The sequence below is a fragment of the Salvia splendens genome, chromosome 7 (genome assembly GCF_004379255.2).
Source record: "Salvia splendens isolate huo1 chromosome 7, SspV2, whole genome shotgun sequence".
NCBI lineage: Eukaryota > Viridiplantae > Streptophyta > Magnoliopsida > Lamiales > Lamiaceae > Salvia > Salvia splendens.
Window position 1 is genome coordinate 27,705,499 of NC_056038.1, and position 23,540 is coordinate 27,729,038.

Below are 23,540 nucleotides of genomic sequence, written 5' to 3' on the forward strand. Positions count from 1 at the left end.
ATGGAGACAATTTTGTAAAAGTGGACAAAATGTAAAAGATTGAAATTTTATCTTTCGATGTTCACTGTTTATCTTAAACACCGAACAAAATATAGTAACGAGAACAAATTGACCAAGTAAACGTTAAGTCTTTCGAAGTATGTATTTTAGATTAATGATCAATAAAAAAATAAGTACTAGCAAAGAGCATTAACCAAGAATAATTTTGTCCCACATCGAAAGTAAAACATAAAACATTCAAGGATATCTCTCTATAAAAGAGAAATAACCAAGAATGATTTTGTCCCACATCAAAAGTGAAACATAAAACATTCAAGGATGTCTCTATAAAAGAGAAACAACCAAGAATGATTTTGTCCCACATCAAAAGTGAAACATAAAACATTGAAGGATGTCTCTATAAAAGAGAAACAACCAAAGAATAATTTTGTCCAACATCGAAAGTGAAACATAAAACATTCAAGGATATCTCTATAAAAGAGAAACAACCAAGAATGATTTTGTCCCACATCAAAAGTGAAACATAAAACATTCAAGGATGTCTCTATAAAAGAGAAACAACCAAAGAATGATTTTGATTCAAGGATGTCTCTATAAAAGAGAAACAACCAAGAATGATTTTGTCCCACATCGAAAGTGAAACATAAAACATTCAAGGATGTCTCTATAAAAGAGAAACAACCAAAGAATGATTTTGTCCCACATCGAAAGTGAAACATAAAACATTCAAGGATGTCTCTATAAAAGAGAAATAACCAAGAATGATTTTGTCCCACATCGAAAGTGAAACATAAAACATTCAAGGATGATGCGTCTCTCCCTAAGACGCATGATGGTTGTGCGTCGTTAAAAAAATTTTGAAAAAATTGAGAGACGCTAAAGACGCATGTCCGTGATGCGTCTCATTAAAAGGAGACGCATGAGGTCTCCCAAACCTGGAATAAAAAAAAACTCCAGTACACTTACGGAATCTAAGTTTTATTCTAGAACAAAAAAAGAAAAAACCCTTAACCCACGCTTTTTGTTTGTAATCTCATGCTCAAGAAAAAGAATGATCCATTGTTTGGTTTGATACTAGAAAATAAAGTAAAATGACACATTAGCGATAAGCTATATGCTTTCCTATTTAGAATATCCCTCCCTCCTAAAATAAATCATTTCCATTTTTAACCAAAAATAACACATTTTCTCTTTTTTTATTCTCTCCCTCCACTTAACTCTTTAAATATCATTTTGTCAAATCTCGTGTTCAAAAATGCGCCTCACTTCAAGCAGGGCAGAGGGAGTATGTTTTTACGCTTTCTTCGTGAATCAACCTCAATTTGTTCAACACAGACCATAATATAAAACTCAAACAGCTCAGACATTAACCTCCAACATTATACAGGAAAAAAAAATCAGAAATTGAGAAGGGAAGTTCCATGAAATGAAGCAGTGAACACTCAATTGCTCTCATACAACTAAGTAAGCTGATATACACACATTTCGCATGGATCAGGACGACCAGCGACTCACCAGAACCATAGTGTATGTGTGATGAGATGGCAGTGTTTAAAGAGAACTCACTCACTGCAGTTGTCGCCATCAACTGAGAAAACAAGGCCAATTGGTGTTGTACACAAGTTATAAGGTATACTTATCATCGCCCAAAGTCTTTCATATAGGGCTCGCTTTTGGACTATTGATGGATAAAAGCATAACCAACTTCTTTCATAATCTGGGTACATAAATAGCTATATGCCTATATCCCTCAACTCACAACTAAGTGATTTATTGGTAGAGTTGCACAGTTTCTCCAGCAATTTCTCTCTTCAAATATGATCATCCTTGCTGCAGAGTGATCCACAAACATTTCTTCCAGCTGCAGAGGTCTATCTTCGCTTATTAACAGAAGCGAATTGAGAAGCCGTTATCCGTGCTAGTGACCAGTGATGGCCCAATATCTTCAAAATCTGAATCCAGTTCAAGACCTTCATAATCGTTCCAGTTAACAGAGGAATCCTCGTCAGGACTCCCATGTTTGGAGGGAACCCTCAACTCAGATATAGGAACTGGTAAAGGTTCTTCATTCAAATACTTATCATGAAGCAATTCCATCGCGGTAGCTCTGCTAGCTGGGTCATAGCACAATAGTTTTCTCACAAGAAGAATCTCATCAGGAGACCGATTAACAAGGCATGCTTCTATACCACTGGGTTTTTCAACTTTACAAAATGAGATTATATTGTAGTCTGGAAGATGCACACAACCAGGCCAGACCTCCTCGGTCAAGTTACCCAAGACGCTAAAGATTTTACCCAGCTGATCAATATCTGACGCGCCTGGGAATAATGGTTCGAGACTCAGGAGCTCACCGAATATACAACCGAGTGACCATAGATCAATCTCTTGCCCGTAATTTATGGAACCATAAAGTAGCTCGGGGGCTCTAAACCACCGGGTTCCAACACAGGAGGTAAGAGCACCATTCCCATCAGCCCGGCCCTCCTCAGCTTCATAAGAATAAGACTGCTGGAAGGGATCCTCAAGATCACTTGTCGTGCATGTAGCAAGACAAGAAGCAGCTCCATCATGAGTTACACTTTCTTCATCACCATCATTGTGAAACTCACCCATTCTAAGGTCTTCTGGCTCTGAAGCCCCCTTTCCACTTATCTTTTCCACATGCTCTTGAGGGAAGTGGCCATCTAGTCTGGGAGGAACAGTTTCAGATGATTGAGGAAATCCTGCTTGATTTAACGAAGGCTGTTCGTTGAACTGATTATAAGTGCCCTCATCAAGAAATCCAGGAGCAAGGAGTATCCTAGCCTGACCAGGGAAACAGATGAAATTTCAATGCATGTGTAAACATTGATTTGCCAGGTAATAAAGATTAACCATGACAAAAGCAATTGTACTATGACACTTACCTCTTAAACTGATAAAACTATAATTTTCAAGAGGCCAGATGGTGCCTGCAGTTGAGGTTTGAGCTAACTTCTTGACTCATATACATCAATATAATTCAGGACATACTAATATTTTGTTTAATGCAGCACATATCGTAGCTACTTTAAAAATCAACAACATTGATAAATAACCAAATGGCAGTTCTCATCTTTTTAACTTTAAATTAACAATTACTTAATTAGTTAAGCTGCAATAGTTTTAATACCTTATAAATTTATAATGTAGATAAGGACACATCTCTAAAAAATCCCCATATTGTCAGTAGAGTCAAGGGGTAGCAAGGCAATGATAATGGGTGTTTAAAGAGAAAAATTCCAAATGTTATTGGTGTGTTCAAATTTTATTCTTTATTTTGTTTGAATTTTAAATGACAATGGCGTGTTTCCCCTTCATAGAATACAAAAACAATGTTCTCAGCCAAGGAATCTTTTCTCTAAAATAACCCAACATTACAATTTTGTCTATAGATGTATTATCCCAGTGGTACTACATCTCAGGTAACAAATCTCCTCACCCATCTACTGTGAAGTAGTAACATAACAAGGAAGTTATAAATCTCCCATTCCTCACAAATATCACAATCGACATCATTACAAAATGCTACATTTTCTTTGATTCAATGCAGTCAAAAACAATATGTGAGCATAAGCACGGAAAAAATGGCCAAGAAAGGGGAAATATTATGTTCGAGAAAACGCAACTCTCCAGATTTGACAAGCAAAAGATTACCAACTCTAATGTAACATCAACAAACACTCACTCAGAGGAAAAGCCCTAAATAAATGCAATCAACTTATCCATACCTGACCGAAATCGGCGATTTTGAGAATTCCGTCGGCGGAAATGAGCAGATTCGATGGCTTTAAATCTCTGTGAGCAATCGAATTGCGGTGGCAGGCGTCGACCCCGCGCAAAATCTGCACCATCCAGCGTTTGAGCTCGCCGGAAGTGATCCCGCCCTTCCAGTCTTTCTTGGCGGCCTTGACGACGGCGGAGAGGTCGGTGGGAAGGTACTCGAGCACGAGAACGGCGTCTTCGTCGTCGCTCCAGAAGTACTCGTGGAGGAGGACGACGTTAGGGCAGTTCTGGAGCGTCTGGAGAGCCTCGATCTCACGGAAGGCGGACTGGTAGTCGTGCACCTCCTTCAGGGCCACGATGGTTGAGTCGGATAGGCGCCGGGCCTTGTAGACATCGGAGTAGGCGCCGGAGCCCACGCGCTCCAGGATCTCGTAGTTGGCGGTGATCTCGCGGCGCGTGTGGATGCTCCAGCTCTTCGACGGCGGCGGCTCCATAGTTGAAGATCACTGAATCACTCTTTCTGACTTCTCTCCTATTTCGATTTTTTGGGGATCTGGATTTTTCGCCCTTTCCTTTTGTAGGATCCAACAACAATTCGTGGGTAAATCGATCAACATATATAACCGGTTTGATGCGATTTTTGTATTGATTAGGGTGTCCACGGTAAGGCATACACCCCCAATAGCCCCACCACCCCCAATAGCCCCACCCCAGTTTTGTTGTCCACAGTCTCAAAATTCTATGTCCGCATCTATAGTGGAGACTTGCAATAGCCCTCAAATTTTATAATCAATTTTTATTTAAAAATATTTTTAGTTTCAATCAGGCGAACTTAGAGTGGTTGTGTAGATAGTGAGTGGATGGATTTGGTGAAAATGGTGAAAAATAGGTGGTAGAGAGTGGTATTTATAGAGGAAAAAAAAATTTCGAAAATCAGCAGCGCCGCGGCGGATGTCCGCCACTATGGTCGCCACGCCTATAGGCGCGGCTAATTCCTCCCCGCCGCGTCCTCGCCCCAAGCCCGCCTATCCGTCGTCCGCCGTCCCTCGCCCCCCAATCGGCGTCCACCCCGGGGGCGGACAACTTTCCCACTATAACCCGCCCGCCCACCGCCCCCACACGCGGCTATCGCCGCGTCCAGCCCATAGTGGACACTCTTAGGGTGTCCACAATAAGGCGGACACCCCAATAGCCCCGCCCCAGTTTTTGTCCATAACCCCAGTTTTTTTGTCCATAGCCCCAAAATTTTGTTTCCGCCCACTATAGTGGACACTTCCAATAGCCCCAAATTTTATAATCAATTTTCATTTTAAAATGTTTTTATCAATTGTTTGTATATTTTAAGTCAATTAGAATTAAAATTATCCGGATGAAAATTACTCAAAAACACATAATTTAATTAAAAAAATTAAAACCAAAGACCAATCTTGTTTATTAGCTTTTTAAATAGTACTAAATGGGTTAGACCAAATCATTTTAATTGGAGTAACTTGATCAAATTAATCAAAACACATTTAAAAAAGCCCAATGCAATTCATATAAGCCCAATGCAATTGACCAAATTAATCATAAATTGGAGTCATCTTCTTCCTCGCGGCTTCAGTTCTGATCTGCATTTTTTAATTTAATTGAATTAAAAAAAATAAAAAATTCGCCGACCCCTGCCGTGCCGGACACCGCTGCACTATAGCAGCCCCGCCTATTTGCCGCGTCCGCCCCGGAGTCGCCACGTCCTCGCCCCAAACTCGCCGAATGCCCGTCCGCCGCCTACCGCCCCCATCTCCTCGTCCACCCCGGGGGCGGACATCTCCTCTACTATGGACCGCCCCGAGATCGCCGCGAGGCGCGGCTACCATTGTGGACACTCTTATTATACCATAAAAAACTGAATTTTTGATATATTATAATTTTTGGTACGATGTTGATATGAATTTTCTTATATTGGGGTATACTAAACATACATTATATACGGACATGTTCGGTATCGGTATATTTCAATACATACTTAATCTATAATATACACGATATGTACCAATTTTCAAATGATATTTTCGGAATACGGGTGTAAGAAAGATATGGTCGAACAATATAGTTAACTGAAATTTAATAATCGGTATATACCATAAAACCGGTACGGTAACGATATTCAAATTGTTCTATACTGAAACTTTGATACTGAAAAGTTTGGTACAATAACAGTTTGATATTTTCCCGATATTTTCGATACAGTATAATACGATATGACACTTTTGGTACAATATATCGTACCTTTCCACCCCTAATTTTATTATTTGATGGATTATTATTTGATTTGGATAAAACGATTGATTTTTTTCTCATGGGTTGGACATTTATTAAATACATGAGTCATTGTATATTTAAGATTAAAGTCTAAAATTGATCTTAAAATTTGATCATTTCATTATTTTAATTGCATAACATTATATTTGCTACTTTATGTTAGTAACTTATAAAGTTGGTTGATCCGTTTTTTGGCGTTTTTGACCGAATTATAAAAAACTAGCGGTCAAATATAATCAAGTTATTTATATCCAATTAGTATAATAAATTATGATTAATTAGAATTTTTAAAATTTTCAAAATAATTGACTGTTGATTTGAAAAGTAAATAAAAAAAAACTAAGGAAGATTTCAAAAGGTAAAACCATAATGAATGCATTTTCTCCCATCCTGAATTTTTGTTGAAACCTAGTGTAAGCCATAATGAACGCGTTTCCTCCCACTAGTTATCACTCTCCTTTTACAGTTCTTCCGGTGGTACCCACGAGATAGGAGGACAAAGTTGATAAAACAAAAGAAGCCATCCATCCCCATTCGAAAATGAAGAAGATGATTATGTAGAAAAGTAAAAATGCGGAAAATAAAAGACACTAAAAGCTTTATGGACTACATTGTATTAAAGTTGAATTGAATTCTCTCCATGGTTACACCACCTTTTATATGCTCTAATTCTAGCTATACATGGAAAATATATTCTAATTCCTTAAATATCTTCTTTATTTGATTTTCCATAATCTTTAATTGATTTCCTTCATTATTCTTGCCATAACTTCATCTCTTGTCTTCTTGTTCTCCAATTAATTGATTTTCTTATTCCAACACTCCCCCTCAAGTTGAGTATCGAGTTTTTCGACACTTAACTTGCATGATCTTTAGTTTGATAAATAGTTTATACTCGTATTTAAGAGTTCTTCAATTTCCATTTACAGTTTATGCTCGTATCATAGAGCTTCTTCAATTCATCATTGAAAGTTTAGACTCATTTCATGGAGTTCTTCAATTTTTTTGTTGACGGTTTTAACTCGTGTGAAGGAGCCAATCTAGACAGTTTTAATTCGTGTTCGGGAACTTGTCTAAACAGTTTTTACTCATATTTAGGAGCCATCTGAGATAGTTTTAGCTCGTATCCAGGAGCCATCTTAGATAGTCTTTGCTCGTATCCAGGAGCCATCTTAGATAGTTTTTTTCTGACTGACAGTTTTTACCCGTGTCGAGGAGCTCATTCTGACTGACAGTTTTTTACTCTTGTCGAGGAGCTAATCTAGACAGTTTTTGCTCATATCTAGGAGCCATTTCATTTTTTTTGATTAACTTGAACTGGTTCTTCTTTAAATTTTTGCAAAAGACATTTAGCCTTATTGCAATTCTTCAAGCATTTGGATATATTATTCAATCTTCTTCAAATAAGAAACTGATTTGCAATTCCATCGCCTCTTTCAAGGCTGCACTCTGTCCGGTGAGCTTCTCCTAGGCTGTCCAAACCTTCCCAATAGCTCCACATATTTTATTGATCAATTCTCCATCTTCCTTGATTGCTGCATCCCCCATAGTAATAACAGACGCAGCCACACCAACAACAGCTAGGGTGTTGAGCTTCTCCTTTTAAGGTTGTTCTCTTCCCCATCCAACTGATTATCCACCATCGTTGGTCCTATTTTCGATGGCTATTTCCATAGTCTCAGCTTTCCGGTGACAATCTCCCCCCTGTGACGGATTCTACTTGAAGCCGACACAAGCTGTCAACGGATATTTGGTCTCTCAAAAGAGATTTGAGTTTCCTTTTTCGATTTGCTTCTTTTCTTATCTCGGAGATTCTCAACTCAATTTGGTGAGGAATTGTTCGGTCAGACACACTCTCCTTCTTGGTCGGGCAATTCGTCAACTTCTTCTGGAGATGAATCTTCCGGTAGGTTACTTCCTCTCCCCCTCTACCGGATAATTCTTCGACTGCTTGGCCTCCTTTCCTGATCTTGGCGACAACCTGTTCAGCGATGCCAATTCCAACGAGTAATCGTCGAACTCTGCGGAGCCTCTGCTCCATAGGTCCTTCTTCTCCGGCTAATATTCTTTCTTGATTACACCTCAAGATTCTTTGCTGCGTACATAATTGGCTATGGATGTAGGTTCAATAGCTCCCCATTCAATTCTGCATCAGCCACAATGCGACTCCTCTTGACCTTTCTTCTTCTTCCTTATTCCTCCGTCATTGACGGGCGGACGTTCTTTTGTGCTGCCTTTTCTCAGCCTTCTTTCAATAGTCCTTATGCCAATCTCTCGCCTTCTCGCGGTGGGTAAAATCATTCGACAATGGTAGTGTTCTCCTTCTCTTTCGGATGATTTACTGAGTAAAGACTTCATTTTTGGATCTGCTTCAGATATGCTTTTGTGTTGTATACTTGCACTTCCAACATCAGAGACTGCTTTCTCGGCTCCCTTTCTGGAAGTCTTGGCTTCTCCTTCTCCGATCCTGCTCAGAATGCATCACTGCTTTATCGGCTCCCTTTGCATCTCCGAGATTCATTCCAGCCTCCAGGCATTGGCGTGTGGGTTCATCATTTGTAGGTTTCTCGCCCTCTCATCAGATCTTTGCTAGGGTCAGCGGCAGAACGAGGCTGAGCGCGGGAGTATTCCCGTCGGTAGCAATTGATTTAGGATTTTTGTGATTCAAGCCAAGTTGGGCGAAATACTGATTACATTAATTGGTTGAATGCATAAAACGATAAAAATTTATCTTATTTATAATATTAGAACTACTACCCTAACTTACCGAACAAGATAACAATATATGGAAAGATACGGTGAATCAAAAGATAACTAAATAATTGGGGAAACCTAAGATATGGGGATCGTAACACTCTCCCCCTCGGCCGGAAAAACCAGGGACTCCTCTATTTTCGGCTATGCGACGCTGCTCCATTAGTGACCACATGGCCGGACAGCTTGTGGAAAACTATTCTTGGCGGCGACATCTCTAGCCACCTCAGCCTACTCGGCATTCTCAGCGTCTCCGAGCGTGAGGTTTCACCCACATGCTCTTTTATCAAGGCGGGCCTCTCTCTGGCCAGCTCTTGGTCATTAGACTCCTTTTGGTTTCTCACTGGCATCTGCTCGATCATTGCCTCGCCCTTCTCGGCAACTCATACTCTACAGCGACGGGCTGCTTTCTCTTCTCTTTTCATCAATCTTCTAGGCGCCCTTACGCCAATTCCTCCATCATCTGCTCCAAGAGTGTTTCTATTACGAGCTGTCCGGTTGGTCAGGTTCTTATCCTCTCAGCCGGATAACTCTTCTTTTTCCATGGCCATCTTCACCCGACCATTGCAGTTCCGAAATCAGTGACAACCTTTTCAGTGGTGGATGCTTCGTCTTTTCCGGTGGCTGCCTCTATGGCCAGCGACCATTCTATCGTTGGCTCCTTTTCTGGCGGTCTTCTCTTCAGCCAGCTCTCAGAGCTTCCTTTTCTTCCCAATGACATCCTCCTTGACGGCTCCACTAATGTCGGCAAAGAGCTGTCTTAAATATGGTTGGTATTTAGATCTCAGGGGTGGTTTTTGATTTGGTTTGCTGTTGGTTAGGTGGATTTGAGAAGGATTTAGGTGAAATTCTTGCTACAGACAGGAACATCTTTGAAAGATATTTGGGACAGTTTTGATTTTATTTGGCTGGTAGGATATTTGATCTGTTATGAATTGGAAATATATTCTAATTCCTTAAATATCTTCTTTATTTGATTTTTCATAATCTTTAATTGATTTCCTTCATTATTCTTGCCATAGCTTCATTCTTTGCCTTCTTGTTCTCCAATTAATTGATTTTCTTATTCCAACAGATTAGCTGGGCTTGATTGTCATTTTTTTTACATTCGTGGAAAGTATGTTTCTATTTTTGAGTCATCCCTCAATTTTCAAGAGTGAGTGTGGTCCCTTTTTTGGAATAGTGGTCCAAACACTCTATATTTTGTCCTATATTATGATTGTGTGTTATAATATTTTCCTATAATAGTGATATCAATTTGATGGTAATTAAGATTTGTATGGTAAGTTGATTTGTTGATTTTGCAGGTCAGGCAACATTAGCATGTCGGTGTCTTCAAATGGACTGACAATAACTGGAATTGATGATGGGAGATATTGGAGCCGAATATTAAGTGAGGAATCAAGTTTCATTCGCATTTTGAAGTTTATGAGAAATTTTCTTTAATTTTTCCTAGAATTTAGGATTATATCGGTTGATTGGTTCCTTTTTATGGTTGGTATTAATTGCAAAAGTAAAATATGTAATGTTGCCACACATCTAATTAGGATTACTTCAAAACAATTTGGGTATATAATTCTTGAAGCCTCCAGTTGAAAAAATAATGTAATGAAATACATAATCTTCATAACTGGATGACATGGAAATTTACATGATAATGATATGAGGAATAAAAACTGCAGAAAGTAAAAGCAGAGAGCTAAAATGAAAACAAAATATTAAATTGAATCACACAACACAAGTAGTAGAAGTAGTAGTAGTATAGCATAAATCATAGACTACTACAATACCCTGAGAGAATGAACAGCAAACATTGTTACATTTTGCAGCACAGCACAGCTGCCTGCATTAGGCGACGCAACCACCACAAACAATACCTTTCCTGCACAAAATGTTAAAACTCTATCACTTATTTTGCTCATAGTGGTACCATAGTGATGGTTTTGGTTTGATAAAGTAATTGATGATAATCTATAAGCTTACACAATTGAGCAGCCACTACTACTGTGTCGCTTCTTGCGCGGCGACGCCACTTCCTTTCTGCGTGGAGGTTGAAGCACAACTTTGATTGCAGTATCAAACACACCCTTCACATTCTGCCACCAAACAAAGTAATGAACAAATTCAGAATCCAAACTTGGACCAAGGCATGAATTAGAAATATATAAATATCCAAGTATCCTTACCTGTTGAGTCTTGGAGCTGCATTCTATGTAAGCTGCTGCACCAATCTGTTTCCTCAGCTCCTCTCCCTACACATTGTTGTCAATGCAATCCAATAATAACTATACAACAAATAGAGCAACGAGTCGATAAACACTACGCACTTGGGCTGTGGTGATGATGTTGGATCCCATATGATCATCCCTCAGATCTACACAAGGGAAGCAAAAATGTGAGCCACAACTCTCACACACACCCATCCACAAACCAACTCAAAATTCTTACCTAACTTTGTTCCAACAAGCACAATTGGAACATTGGGGGCAAATCTACGAAGTTCAGGCATCCACTGTAGAAACAAACAAGACTTATTAATCAGAGTTGTGAAGATTAAAGAGAGAGAGAGTGAGAAAAGGGGTGGGTACCTTCTTGAGGACATTTTCATAGCTAGCCCTACTGATTAAAGAGAAGGCCAAAACAAATATGTCTGCGCCTCTGTAACTCAGGGGCCTCAACCTGCTGTAATCTTCTTGCCCTTTCCAACTCAACAAACTAAAATTAGTACAGTTATACTAAAAGGGAAAGGGGGAAATAATATACATACCTGCAGTATCCCAGAGGCCTAAGTTGACAATGCTGCCATCAACAGCCACATTAGCACTAAAATTGTCAAACACTGTTGGAATATAATCCTGCCATTTACAAACCCCTTCAATTCACAAACTAATTCCACTATTCAACACAGAGAAAGAGAAAGAGACTAACGGTAGGGAATTTGTTGCTGGTGTAGCATATGAGCATGCAGGTTTTGCCAACAGCTCCATCTCCCACAGTCACACATTTGATGAATTTTGAAGCACTCATTATTGAATCTTGAGAGTTAAAGGAAGAGAGAGAGAAAGCCCCAAATGCAAATGCAAATGCAGAAGGAAGGAAGAGAAAAGGGGAAATGGTTGGATATAGAAAGAGAGCAAACTTGGAGTTTCAAGAATGGCATAAAAAAAACAAAGCTACGGACAAATTAAGCTCATGTTTTTGTGGTTATGTGTGCATATTGAGTGTGTGTAATGTGTATCTATTTCTATTGCAGAGAGAGAAGAAAAATGGGTGGGATGGATGGTTTGACTCTCGCTTTTTGTCCCTCTCAATAAATTTGAAATATCCAACAGAAACATTTTTTTAAAAATATGCTTTGATGGGACCCGCTTTCCCAAACCAACCCAACTACCACTATACCTGTTTCCTCTCAATATTTATTACTGCTGAATATTTTCAAATTAATAACCTCTTTTTCTTGCATTTATAACAACATTCACTAGTCTAGTAAATGTGCTATTGGTATGTTTGAAATAATGAACCAATCAAAATTTATGTCTAATAATATCTAGCAACTTCATCAACACATATAAGAGCATCCGCAATTGGGCGGATGATAGGCCGCCCGATGCCTCGGGTGCGCCATCGTTCGCCCACTGTGGGTGCGCGGACGATGCCCGATGCATCGTCCGCCCATTGTGGGCGGCGCGGACGATGCAACGCGTTTTGTTTTTGTTTTTCGAATTTTTGTCTATTTAAATCTCGTTTGTCATTCTATTTTTCATAAGAACATTTCTCTCATCTCTCACATTCCGTACGGATATTTCGATAATCTCTCACAAACAAAAATGAACCACGGCGACGACTGGAGTACCTCGGAGGGCGTTAGTTTGGGCTCGTAACCGCCGTCGTTGAGAATGCGTATTTTTTAAATTCGTATTGTAATGTATTATTTTTAAATAAAATGAAGGTTTTTTTTTCCAATTTTTGTAGTTATTTAAAGGGTAAATTGCTTCAAAAGTCGTCAACTTTGCAAATAGTTTGGTATTTCCCGTAAACTTTAAAAGTTGCATGAAAAGTCATGAACTTTACCAGGTGTTGCAAATTTCCCGTACTACCCGACCCGATACATTTCCGGCAAAAAACTAATCCTACGTGGCTCGTCGGAGGCGTGACATGGCAAAATCTCCGGCAGAACAATAAAAGACGTCGTTTTTTAGTTTCAATTAAATTAAAATGTATATCAATTTAGGGTTTATGTCTCTTCTCTCTATGACAGAAATCTCAATTCCCATCGAGATTTCAACTCTTTCTTCTCCATTGCGACATGTAACTGGTCGCGATTCGTCAATCTACAATCCCATCGCGATTCGTCAATCTACACTGCTCTAATACTCCCAATTTAATTAACGTGTATTGTTTTATAATCTACGATGCTACATTAGAATAATCTAATCCAACTTAAAATGATGATTTATTTAGTCGATAATATATAGGATAGTGATAAAAGAATAATTAAACTCTAATGCATAATTAGGGATCAAATTTTGACCATCTAAAAGTAACTTTCATATTTGGTTATGCATTAGGATTTGGTTATTTTTTTAACTTACTCATCCAACTCAATTATGATCAAGTAATAGTATAGGGTAGTAACTTCTAGTAGTATAGTATTTTGATCAAAATTTCGTGACAAAAATATTAATCGAATACAAATAAAATAAACTCAAAATTCTATGTCACTTTGATTAGAATTCAGTTCATTGCCAGCTTTAAGGTTTATAACATTGCCTTCGAAAATTTGGACAAGTTAAAAGGCTACTTTGGCCATTCGAATTGAAATGGACGTTAATTGGAAAAATATTTTACAACAAAAGCCAACATACATTTCACTATTGTTCATGCGTCTACCACTTTTGTCGGGGTTTTTGGGCTTCTATACTGTTTTCATAAAAATGTGAGTTTTTCAGTCTTATTTGAAAAGGTTTATGTTTTTATATGGTATACAGATTAAGTTATAAAGTGATATGAAAATTGACTTATTTTTTGGTTTTGTTATAGAAAAATATTTTTGGGTTTTTTGGGTCTTCCATGTGTTGTATAAGTTGTGTGGTGTTCGTATTCATGTCAACCATATTCTTATGGTATCGTAATCGGATTTTGCCTTCTCGTATCGTGTTGTGTCGTTATCGTGTTCACACAATTAACTTAAATATCTAACATACTTTACTCAAGCGCAGAAAACCGAATCTAATGTGATTTTTTTAAAATTCCAACTAAGTTTGTAATTCCTGTATTTTCTACAAATACTTTATTAATGCCATAGTGGAAAAGATTTTCATGAATTATATATAAGTACTAGATTTTTTATTCAAATACTGGAATTACTTTAATAGAAATACCTCCAATTTACATTGCGCCTATACGGTACAAATAGTTAGATGGGCTTAAGTTGTAAAGCCTTTTGGGCCGCACAATTTCTGTAAGTTTGTTCATAACAATGTAATATGAATATGATGGTAGTAAATAAATTTGTAATTGTATTCTTACTATAATTTTATATAAAATAATTTCAAGTTATAATTGTATAATATATTTTCAATTATTTTCTAATAGAATAAAAAATTGATATAAAATCACTCCCTATCCTAAATTTGTAAATTGAAAGTAAATCAATAAAACATTAATTTAAAGAGAATGAAAAATTACACAAACTTAAATTTAAATGTACCATAAGAAAAACGAAAATAAAGCTAAAAAAGAAAATGAAAGAGAAAAGAAACGAGAAAAAGGAGAACGGCTAAAATATAAATTTGGGATTTTCTGTGAATGCATTATGTATTTTCATGTGTGTAGTTAATTATTGTCGTGTTGAAAGAGAGATATGTCTACCAAATATTTAGATTTTCAATTCCAATTTCAAATGTTATTGTAAAATCAAGCGATGGATTTAGAATTGGAAGATCTATTTGCAATTCCAAAGCACCGATGATGCCAAACATACCCTAATTATAATTTAAGTTTAATATATAATAAATTATATTTTAAACACGTTTAGTACATAATAAAATAAACATTTATTCCTTCTAAAATTAGTTTTCGCAACCACAAAAACTCCCCACTTTCAATGTTCTATAATGCATAAGATTTTGAAATGACTAAACTAATATTATGCTGCCAAATTATAAATTAACGGTTGGTAGTTGTGTTTTAAAAAACTAGAGGTACATTGACGAAAAGAATATTTTCAATCTGATGAATTGCTTAAACTAATAACAAACTTAAACATGCAATTTGTACTTATATACTCTAGACAAAATAGTAGGTATGTGATACGGTTTAAACTGTTATTTAATTCCAAAGCCAAACAACAAATTTTCATTTCGACAACATCAACAACATTTTGTCACTTATTATGTACTCCATGTATATACTTAATTTTGGGCTTGATTATTCTGGAAATCACAATGAAATTAACTATACTCCGTAAAAAATTAAAATGAAATAAAATTTTTGCCTCTCATGGACTTCAAAGGCCGCACTCCAAAACAAACCCTCATTTGCTAGTACCGATTTGCTTGGTAAAATGGCTTTTTTGCTCGCAAATGACGTATTTGCGAGCACTTAGCGAGCACAAACTTTTCTTACATTTTTTTAGGGGATTTTAAGTTTCTTAACGAAGTATACGTACATAGGGTTCGGAAATTAATCGTTTCAAAATTCAAAATGAAGTGGTAGTGCAAAACACTACAACATGAATGAGCATGTAAATCAATATTCCCCAAGTGACTGCATAATTGTGACCCTTGATCCGATACATGCAATGCAATAAAGTCATTTTTGTACAGTGTATATATAAAGAATCTTTTATCAAAATAGGCCTCCCATTTCCCAACTTTAACTCGGTGTTGAAAGGCTAAAGTGAGTGGAAAAGGACATAAAAGGAAGAAAGAATACCTAGTAAAGAGGGGCCAGAAAGCCAGGTTAGAAAGATAAAGCTTCTCAAACCATTTTACATTACAATATTTTATTATTTTATACTATTCCATCTTAATATTCTCATTCTATATAGTTTTAGTTGTAACAACTTTTGCATTAGGAGATCAAGAGAGTAGAAGTGTGTACGAGGCCATTCTCAAGAGCTTGAAAGAAGAAAGAAAGAGGGCTTAAAGCGAAAGTGAAAAGACAAAATAAAAGGTCTCTCTCGAGTGAGTAAAATAGAGAGTAGAAAGCAAATTAAGCCATTTGAATACTTTTGATTTTATCTTTAGTGAAATAGAGATGAATGAAGGGATTCTTCCGCTGCAGCAAATGGTGGCCGCCGGTGCCAACAACTGGTTTACCACTAACGGCCACCCTTTGCTGCAAAATCATACCTCTCAGCCTCACCAATCACCCGCGCCACCACCTCCCTCGTGCCCCGCCTCTCAGGAGTTTCCACACTCATGGAGCCAACTAGTCTTGTAACTCTCTCTCTCACTTCTTGATGCATGGAATAAATTGGAGGGTGTCATGCATATTAATATTCCAAAATGTTGATTAATTATAGGAAAAAATTGCTACTATTATTTATTTCCAAAACCCTTGTAAAAATTAGGTTATACTCACATGCTGAATTGCTTTGATTTGATTAAATGTGCAGAGGATTTGCTGGAGAAGATGATAAGACTATGGAGCAACCGAAGACCTACGTCGGAAATCTTGAATTCCGGCCTCCCAAATCATCCGAGGTAAGATAAACCATCAATGTGAAATTATTTAAATTATCGAGCTAGATTATAGTTTTGTGATTAAATTGTAAAAATATCAAATTAATCATAACTTGGATTTTTTGGAATCGGTACTTAGATTTTGATGAAGTGCAAGAGTGGAGCTGCCAAGAAATCGAAGATGAATCCAACGACTTTAGCCCAATCTGGCATCAAGGTAACTCAAAATCAAGTCAATTTTAGAGTCACCCACTTTATTTTTTTTGTTGGCAGCTTTTTTAATTTATGATCAAGTTTTTCATTTTATGTCATAATAAAGTTGTCCTTTCTTGTTTGTCGTTTCTCAATATATGCATATTCCCCTTGCTGGTATTAAGCATATAGTCCCACATAGAAAGAGAAATGTTTTTAGATGTGATGTTGAATTAATAATTCTATTACTTAATTTTGCTGATATCTCTAAATTGCGACCTTGATTTGATTTTCAAAATAGGCGAGAAAGGAAAAACTGGGAGACAGGATTACAGCCCTTCACCAGCTCGTCTCCCCTTTCGGCAAGGTAAATAAATTCAATATACTAAATATTTATTGGCCCCACAATTAGGGTTAATTTTTTTATTTTATCATAATTATGTGAAAGATCATTTAATAGAATTTTGTGTCCTCGAAAATTAGGGTTGAAGTGAACATATATATCACTTTCATGAATAGTACTATATGATGTCAAGCTTCGTATATTTTGTTTGTAAATTTAAAGGAATTCATTCTAAAAATCTTATTGCAGACTGACACAGCATCAGTGTTGTTGGAAGCAATGGGATACATTAGATTCCTTCAACGTCAAATTCAGGTGACATTTTGTTGCACTTAATTTCATGATTTTTTTTAATGTTTTTTCCAAGCTAGGAGAAAATTCTTGTTTTTTTTGTATGTATGAAATTCCCCCTTGAAATATGCAGGCCCTTAGCCTACCGTACTTGGCCACTGGATCAGGAAACATCACCCAACCACAACCACAACCACATGTAAGTAATATATATACATACCAACAAATATTTTTTTTACATACTACTAATGAAATTAATTTTTATATTTGATGGTGTTAATTAGAAATGTGAAGAAGATGGGAAGATGGATTTAGAGAGTAGGGGGCTGTGCTTGGTTCCATTATCATGCACACTAGATTTTGGGAGTGAGAATGGATCTGATTATTGGGCTACATGAATGAACTTGGGTAAAATTATTGATGTGAGATCATAAGCAGTGAGTTCTTAAATTTCATGAGATTCACTGGGCATGATGATGATATGCATTTTTTTAGTTTAGATTAGGTGGGACAGAAATGTTGCACGTGCTTGCAACCAAAATTTAGAATAACTTTATGTATAATTGTGTTTTCTGTGAACACATGGTCCACCAAACTATATAAATAAGAAAACGCTCTTGGAATATTTGTAATTAAGTTTTAGGGGATTGATCTCTAATTTGGAAATGGATAATGGATATCAATTCAATTGCATTGTTTGTCGTTTATTACAATTTATAGCGAAAAGAAGCGAATGCAGCACCGTATTTTGCACTAATTCTAATGAATAAATTCCAACAGAAGTATCTCTGTTTTACGAGAATTGGGTAGTAATCTTTTCTCTGTGTCCTCAGGTAAGTGAGTGTTTTTTTTCAAATTTTTCTTAACTTTTTTTTATAAAGAATAGTGATACAAATATGCCACAAGAATGACTGTCGTATCTATACGTCATGGGGCAATGTCGAAAGGCCGTCGTCCATAATTGAACTTGCAAATATCAGCTTCTTCTCGTTCATATGGCGGTGGCGACCTTCCAATGGTATGTATCCCTAGGGTTTCATTTATCACCAAGGATGTGATGTTATAAAAAACTATCATATCGGCAAAAAAAACAAATTTAATCTCTCCATTTATTTATCTATTTTGTTTTATCTGCACTTATCTATTTAAACACCACGTTCTTAATTCTTGTGCATTAAAGAAAAGGCTTACTCATTGTGGGATAGAGGGCGTACTAATGATATGGCAATCCATGAAATGCTAAACTTAAAACAAAATAATTAATTTAAAGATAATAACAATGATGAAAAGGGAGTGTGTGACGCAGCTGCAATGCCACAAATTACACTGACTTCATGCTGTTTGGTTCTACATATACACTGTTTCTTGAATAATGACTCTCAACATTTATCAAGAGGTATAAAAGTAAAAGGGTGAGCGACATGTGTATCTTATTTTTGTTAGAAAAGCACATGTTGTTAAGAATCAAGACTGGTCACAGAAATAATGAACTTGATCCAACGAACTTCTAAAGCAATAACGAAAATTTGTACTATTTCAAAAACTAAAATCTCTACAAAAATTTTGTACTTTCACAATCAAAATTTCTCCCTCCAAGTTTCGACATTTGCAACTGCGTTTTGTTCTAACAAAAAGAATAAAGTAAATACCTGCTGATAGAAATCCATGGATTCCATCTTAAAACCAATTGGTAATAGGAGGAGGGGTTCATGAGACTTACATACTAGTTTCAGTTTTATCTTGACACCGATGTGAGACAGTTATATGTTATATTTTTAGTTTCAATTGCCAACACCCTCCCCCAAACCCTTCAAGGTGAACCTTGGAGGGGTTGGACTTTTTTCTAATCGATTGGACAATCGGCCCAATTTTTTTTCGATCGGTTGGACCACTTGGCCCAAATTTTTAAGTCCAGATATACTGCTGGGTCAGTCATTTTTTCGGTTTCGGCCCGGATATACTGCTGGGTCAGTCAAATTTGACCCACAGTCGGCGACCCGCTCTGATACCATGATAGAAATCCATGGGTTCCATCTTAAAACCAATTGGTTTTAGGATGGAACCCATGGATTTCTATCATGGTATCAGAGCGGGCCCAAGTCGATGATGGTTTTCTCTTATCTCTTATCTACCTCACGAGTGGAAGACCGGTGTCCTTTCCGGCCCACATCGATGATGGTTTCTCTTGCATTGCCTACCCACGTGATGGAAGACCGATGTCCTTTCCGGCCCACACGTGAGGGGCGTGTTAAATTCTCTAAATTCTGTCCCACATCGACTTGGTGAAGATCCCATCTAATCTATATAAGTGTGGATAACCCTCCCCCTTATGAGGCCTTTTAAGAGGTGAGTGGCCCATTTCTAATACCGGCAGTGTAGAGATAGCTCCACTGAGCAGCTCATATCAAAATTTACAGGTCTCACTCTCCGAAATGAGAGTGGAATTTCCCCACCGCGCGTCTCAGGCTTGCTCTTCGACTACTGCATCACGTGTCTCCCCAAGAGTTTGATGTTCTCCCCCAGTGCAGCAACAGTTTGCTTCACCAGGTCCTTCACGAGCATCGTATCGTTCTTGATGTAAGGTTGCTCCAGAAGAGCCAGCTCTCCGAGCCTCTTTGCGATTCTTCCATCAACAATCTTCTCTCTTATGCTCTAGGGCTTCGACTGAAGATCCTCCCTCTGCATCTCCAGCTCTCTCTCTTTGGTAACAACACTTTCTGGGACATCTTCAACTGATACGTACTGCACCTGTGGGGAGGCCACAGCTTGCATCGCCAGATCTTCAACCAATTCTTTGAAGTTTTCACTCCTCGGTTTCACAGTTAACTTCAATCAGAACTCCGATGTGGGAATCATGAATATAGGATCCGATTCTCCCTTCAGCAGCGATTTTTTGTCAGCTGCTGCAAGCCCCTTCTTCCTCAGATACTCGTGTGCCTTCTCAAGGTCTCCCCGGCCCCAGTTTCTGAGAGAGCTTTCTTGCAGTCCATCATTCCAGCTCTAGTTTCCTCGCGCAGCAGAAACTGCAGCTTTTGGAGTCCTTAAAGTAGCCATCAAACCATATTAGCTTATTTCATAAGAAGAAATAGATACTTGTAGAAGATGAGGACAAAAGATAAACACAGCAAGATCATTCAACACTATGAACATCCAAGCAGGCGAAAGTAAGATTAGAGCAACTACTTAGTGAGATTAGAGCTGCTAAAACTCAGCAGCCTAAAATCTGCTCTCACATCTTTACTGCATGTCCAGTTTTTTTATTCATTGGTATCAATAAATACGCATCAATTTGCACAAATAAATGCTATGAAAGATCATATACTTACTCATGTACGGTTTCTTTGGTCTCAGAAGCAGCAGGCTCCTGGTTTGTAGATGTTGAAACTGGTTTAGCCGCAGTCTGGGCAGCAAAGTTCTGCCTTTTCTTTTCTAAACCCTCCCCGAGGTTGTAGCGGATAAACCTCTTGACTTTTATATTTTCTCCAATCGTTGCAATGGTCTGCTTCACCCAGTCCTTTACCACTACTTTATCATCCTTGATAAACGGCTGTTCCAGTAAGGCAAGCTCGGATCTAATTTGCTCCGGCTTTGACAGTAGATCTTCCTTCTGCATTTCTGTTTCTTTTTCCTTATCAACAAACTCTTGTGAAACATCTTCTGGGCTAAGATACTGTACTTGCGGCCACTTGCATGGCCAAGTCTTCAACCAGTTCTCTGAATATGTCACCTCGAACGGTGAGCTTTGAATCCTTATCTCAATTTTTTTTATCATCTTTCCATATTCTTGCTAAACTCGCTAATGACTGTAATTTTTTCCAGTTGTTTGAGTTTACAGTTTCAGTTTTACTTTAGAGCATCTCCAATGGCGGACGTCCGCGACGGGCGACCGGGACGTCCTCCATTGTGGCGTCGAAGGTCGGATACGGACGTCCCGTGAGGACGTCGGGTGTCCTCGGACGTACGGGCGACGGGCGGGCGGACGTCCGCTTGGGTCGGACGTCCGGTAATTAATTTTTTTTAAACTCTATATATACGGCTCGTTGAACTTCATTTCATTCGCACCACTTGTGTTAACAAGTTTCTCTCTTCTTTTACTACAAATTTCATTTCTACTTAATGGAGAACGATAGGAACTCCCCTGCCACGAGCGAGTCGCAGACTCCGGCGTTTCCCATCGACCTGGAGGGAAACGTTAGCGGAAATGCGACAACAGTTCCGACAATGTCGGGGATGGGTGGAATGGGTGGGATGATGTCCCCTTATATGTACAATTGGATGGGTGGGATGGGTGGTATGATACCCAGGGCTGCGGGGATGGGGGCATGACCCCAAATATGATGATACCGGGGATGGGGATGGAGATGGGGATGGGGGGCATGACCCCAAATATGATGATGCCGGGGCCGGGGATGGGGATGGGGGACATGACCCCAAATATGATGGGGATGGGTGGGATGATGGCGGGGATGATGCCGGGAGAGGGGGTGGCAGGGGCCCACAAGCGGACGATGTCTATCGGCCAGTTATCGATATGCTGTCTACTGATACCCCCTCCACTTATGTTCCGGAGACTCAGTTCACCAGCTTGGAAACTTTCTCTTTAGAGGAGTTGGGGCTATCTCCAGTCAGGGAGACTCCAGGCAGGGGGAAGGGACGTGGCAATGGCAAGGGGAAAGCCCCGGGCTCTTCCTCGCGAACGGTGGCAGAGGAGGAGGGTGAGGATGAGACTGGAAAGAGGACGGTATGGAGCCCGTGGGAAAATGTCGCGCTTGCGAAGGCTTGGGTTTCAGTAGTCGAGGATCCCTATGTCGGTGCCAACCAACATATTGACAGATTGTGGTATCGCATCGCTGAAGCCTACCACACACACAAACCGGCTGGGGCGAAGCGTCGCGTTCCCGAACAGTGCCGGAAACAGTGGGAGCGGTTGAGGCCTAAGCTTAGTCGATTTGCGGGCCTCTACCAAAACAATCTCCGCCAGGCAAGCAGCGGTATGTCCGAGGAGGATGTCCGGAACCGTGCCTTTGCTCAGTACCCCGACAGAGCCTTGAAGTTCAAACAATTCGATCAGTGGGAGGCCTTTCTCGTGGTGAAAGATTCCCCAAAGTTTTGTGGGGGAGTCGAATCGGGCTGGGCGAAACGGACGAAGATCAACGCTTCTGGTGAATACAGCAGCAGTGCTGGTTCGCACGAGCTCCCAGAAGCCGACGAAGTGTCCCCGCTACCTCAATCAGACTCTCGCCGCCGTCGTCGCCCGGTTGGGCAAAAGGCTGCGCAGCGGAGGGCTAGGGGAAGCAGCAGCGGGTCATTCGAGGTCCAATCGGAGGCCCCTGCTCCCCCAGAAGATATCGACCGACTCGCCCGCGCGCAGTTAACGACTAACTTGGTCCGGACCATGCATAGGTGGCATAACACGACCGATCCGGTGTACAAGAGGATGTTGAAGGATGTCATCGATGGATGTCGGCGCGATTTGGGGATGCCACCCATTGGAGATGATGGCGCTGAGATTAGCGGCGGGGACGACGGGGCTGGCACGGGCGACAGGGGCGGCACGGGCGACGAGGACAGCGCGGAGTGAGCCGGGGATATTGGACTATGTATTTTTCTTTTTTTGAATGACTATGTATTTTATTTTTTTTCTAACTATGTTTTTTTTATGTTTTATGACTATGTATTTTTGCCCGTATTTTGCTTTCACGTATTTCGTGTCAAAATTATAATTCCGTTTTTACATAATTACATTATTGTGATTTTTTTTATTGTGGGAAGTCCTAGTGGGAAGGGCGATGGGAAGAGCGGATTGTGCAGGGGATGTCCTAGTGACGTGGCAGTGGGATGGGAAGTCCTAGTGACGTGGCAGGAGGTGTTTTTGGGATGTCCTAGTGAATGTCCGAGTGGGACATCCGCCCATTGGAGATGCTCTTATAAAGGTATTTTTCCCAACAATTTCTATCATAGCAACATGTATAACCCAATTTTACCTTTTTTCATATTTTAAAATTTAAAAGTAATAAAATTACAAAATAGCATGATTAAAAACACAACTACTAAAATTAGAAATGCAAAAATGAAAAGTATTAGTTGTAAAATAAAAGTACAACACGCCAAAGTCTCAAATCAGCGCAAGGCATCTGGATCAAGTCAATGCATTTGACGCTCTTCCTCGTCTTTATCCTCTCTACACAGTTTCATAGTGGACTTCGCCATCGATGCAGAGGTAA

General features: G+C 39.0%; 3 protein-coding genes across 3 annotated transcripts; 1 reads left to right on the forward strand and 2 right to left on the reverse strand.

Moving 5' to 3' along the window:
• Positions 1 to 1,417: 1,417 nt before the first annotated feature.
• LOC121742242 (cyclin-dependent kinase F-1-like) lies at positions 1,418 to 4,366 on the reverse strand. Its single transcript, XM_042135328.1, has 2 exons — positions 3,753 to 4,366; positions 1,418 to 2,808 (listed from the first exon to the last, which is right to left on the reverse strand). Exons 1-2 carry the CDS (start codon positions 4,239 to 4,241, stop codon positions 1,885 to 1,887), a joined length of 1,413 nt encoding a protein of 470 aa, XP_041991262.1. The 5' UTR covers positions 4,242 to 4,366; the 3' UTR covers positions 1,418 to 1,884.
• Positions 4,367 to 10,502: 6,136 nt separating this feature from the next.
• LOC121811439 (rac-like GTP-binding protein ARAC7) lies at positions 10,503 to 12,088 on the reverse strand. The gene is made up of 8 exons (XM_042212294.1): positions 11,731 to 12,088; positions 11,570 to 11,657; positions 11,391 to 11,500; positions 11,251 to 11,314; positions 11,130 to 11,176; positions 10,989 to 11,054; positions 10,786 to 10,898; positions 10,503 to 10,684 (listed from the first exon to the last, which is right to left on the reverse strand). The coding sequence occupies exons 1-8, from the start codon at positions 11,827 to 11,829 to the stop codon at positions 10,651 to 10,653; spliced, it is 621 nt and encodes a 206-aa protein (XP_042068228.1). The 5' UTR covers positions 11,830 to 12,088; the 3' UTR covers positions 10,503 to 10,650.
• A 3,720-nt stretch (positions 12,089 to 15,808) lies between these two features.
• LOC121811130 (transcription factor bHLH68-like) lies at positions 15,809 to 17,941 on the forward strand. The gene is made up of 7 exons (XM_042211929.1): positions 15,809 to 16,244; positions 16,424 to 16,511; positions 16,630 to 16,707; positions 16,984 to 17,049; positions 17,275 to 17,340; positions 17,450 to 17,515; positions 17,601 to 17,941. The coding sequence occupies exons 1-7, from the start codon at positions 16,063 to 16,065 to the stop codon at positions 17,712 to 17,714; spliced, it is 660 nt and encodes a 219-aa protein (XP_042067863.1). The 5' UTR covers positions 15,809 to 16,062; the 3' UTR covers positions 17,715 to 17,941.
• The last annotated feature ends 5,599 nt before the right edge of the window (positions 17,942 to 23,540 follow it).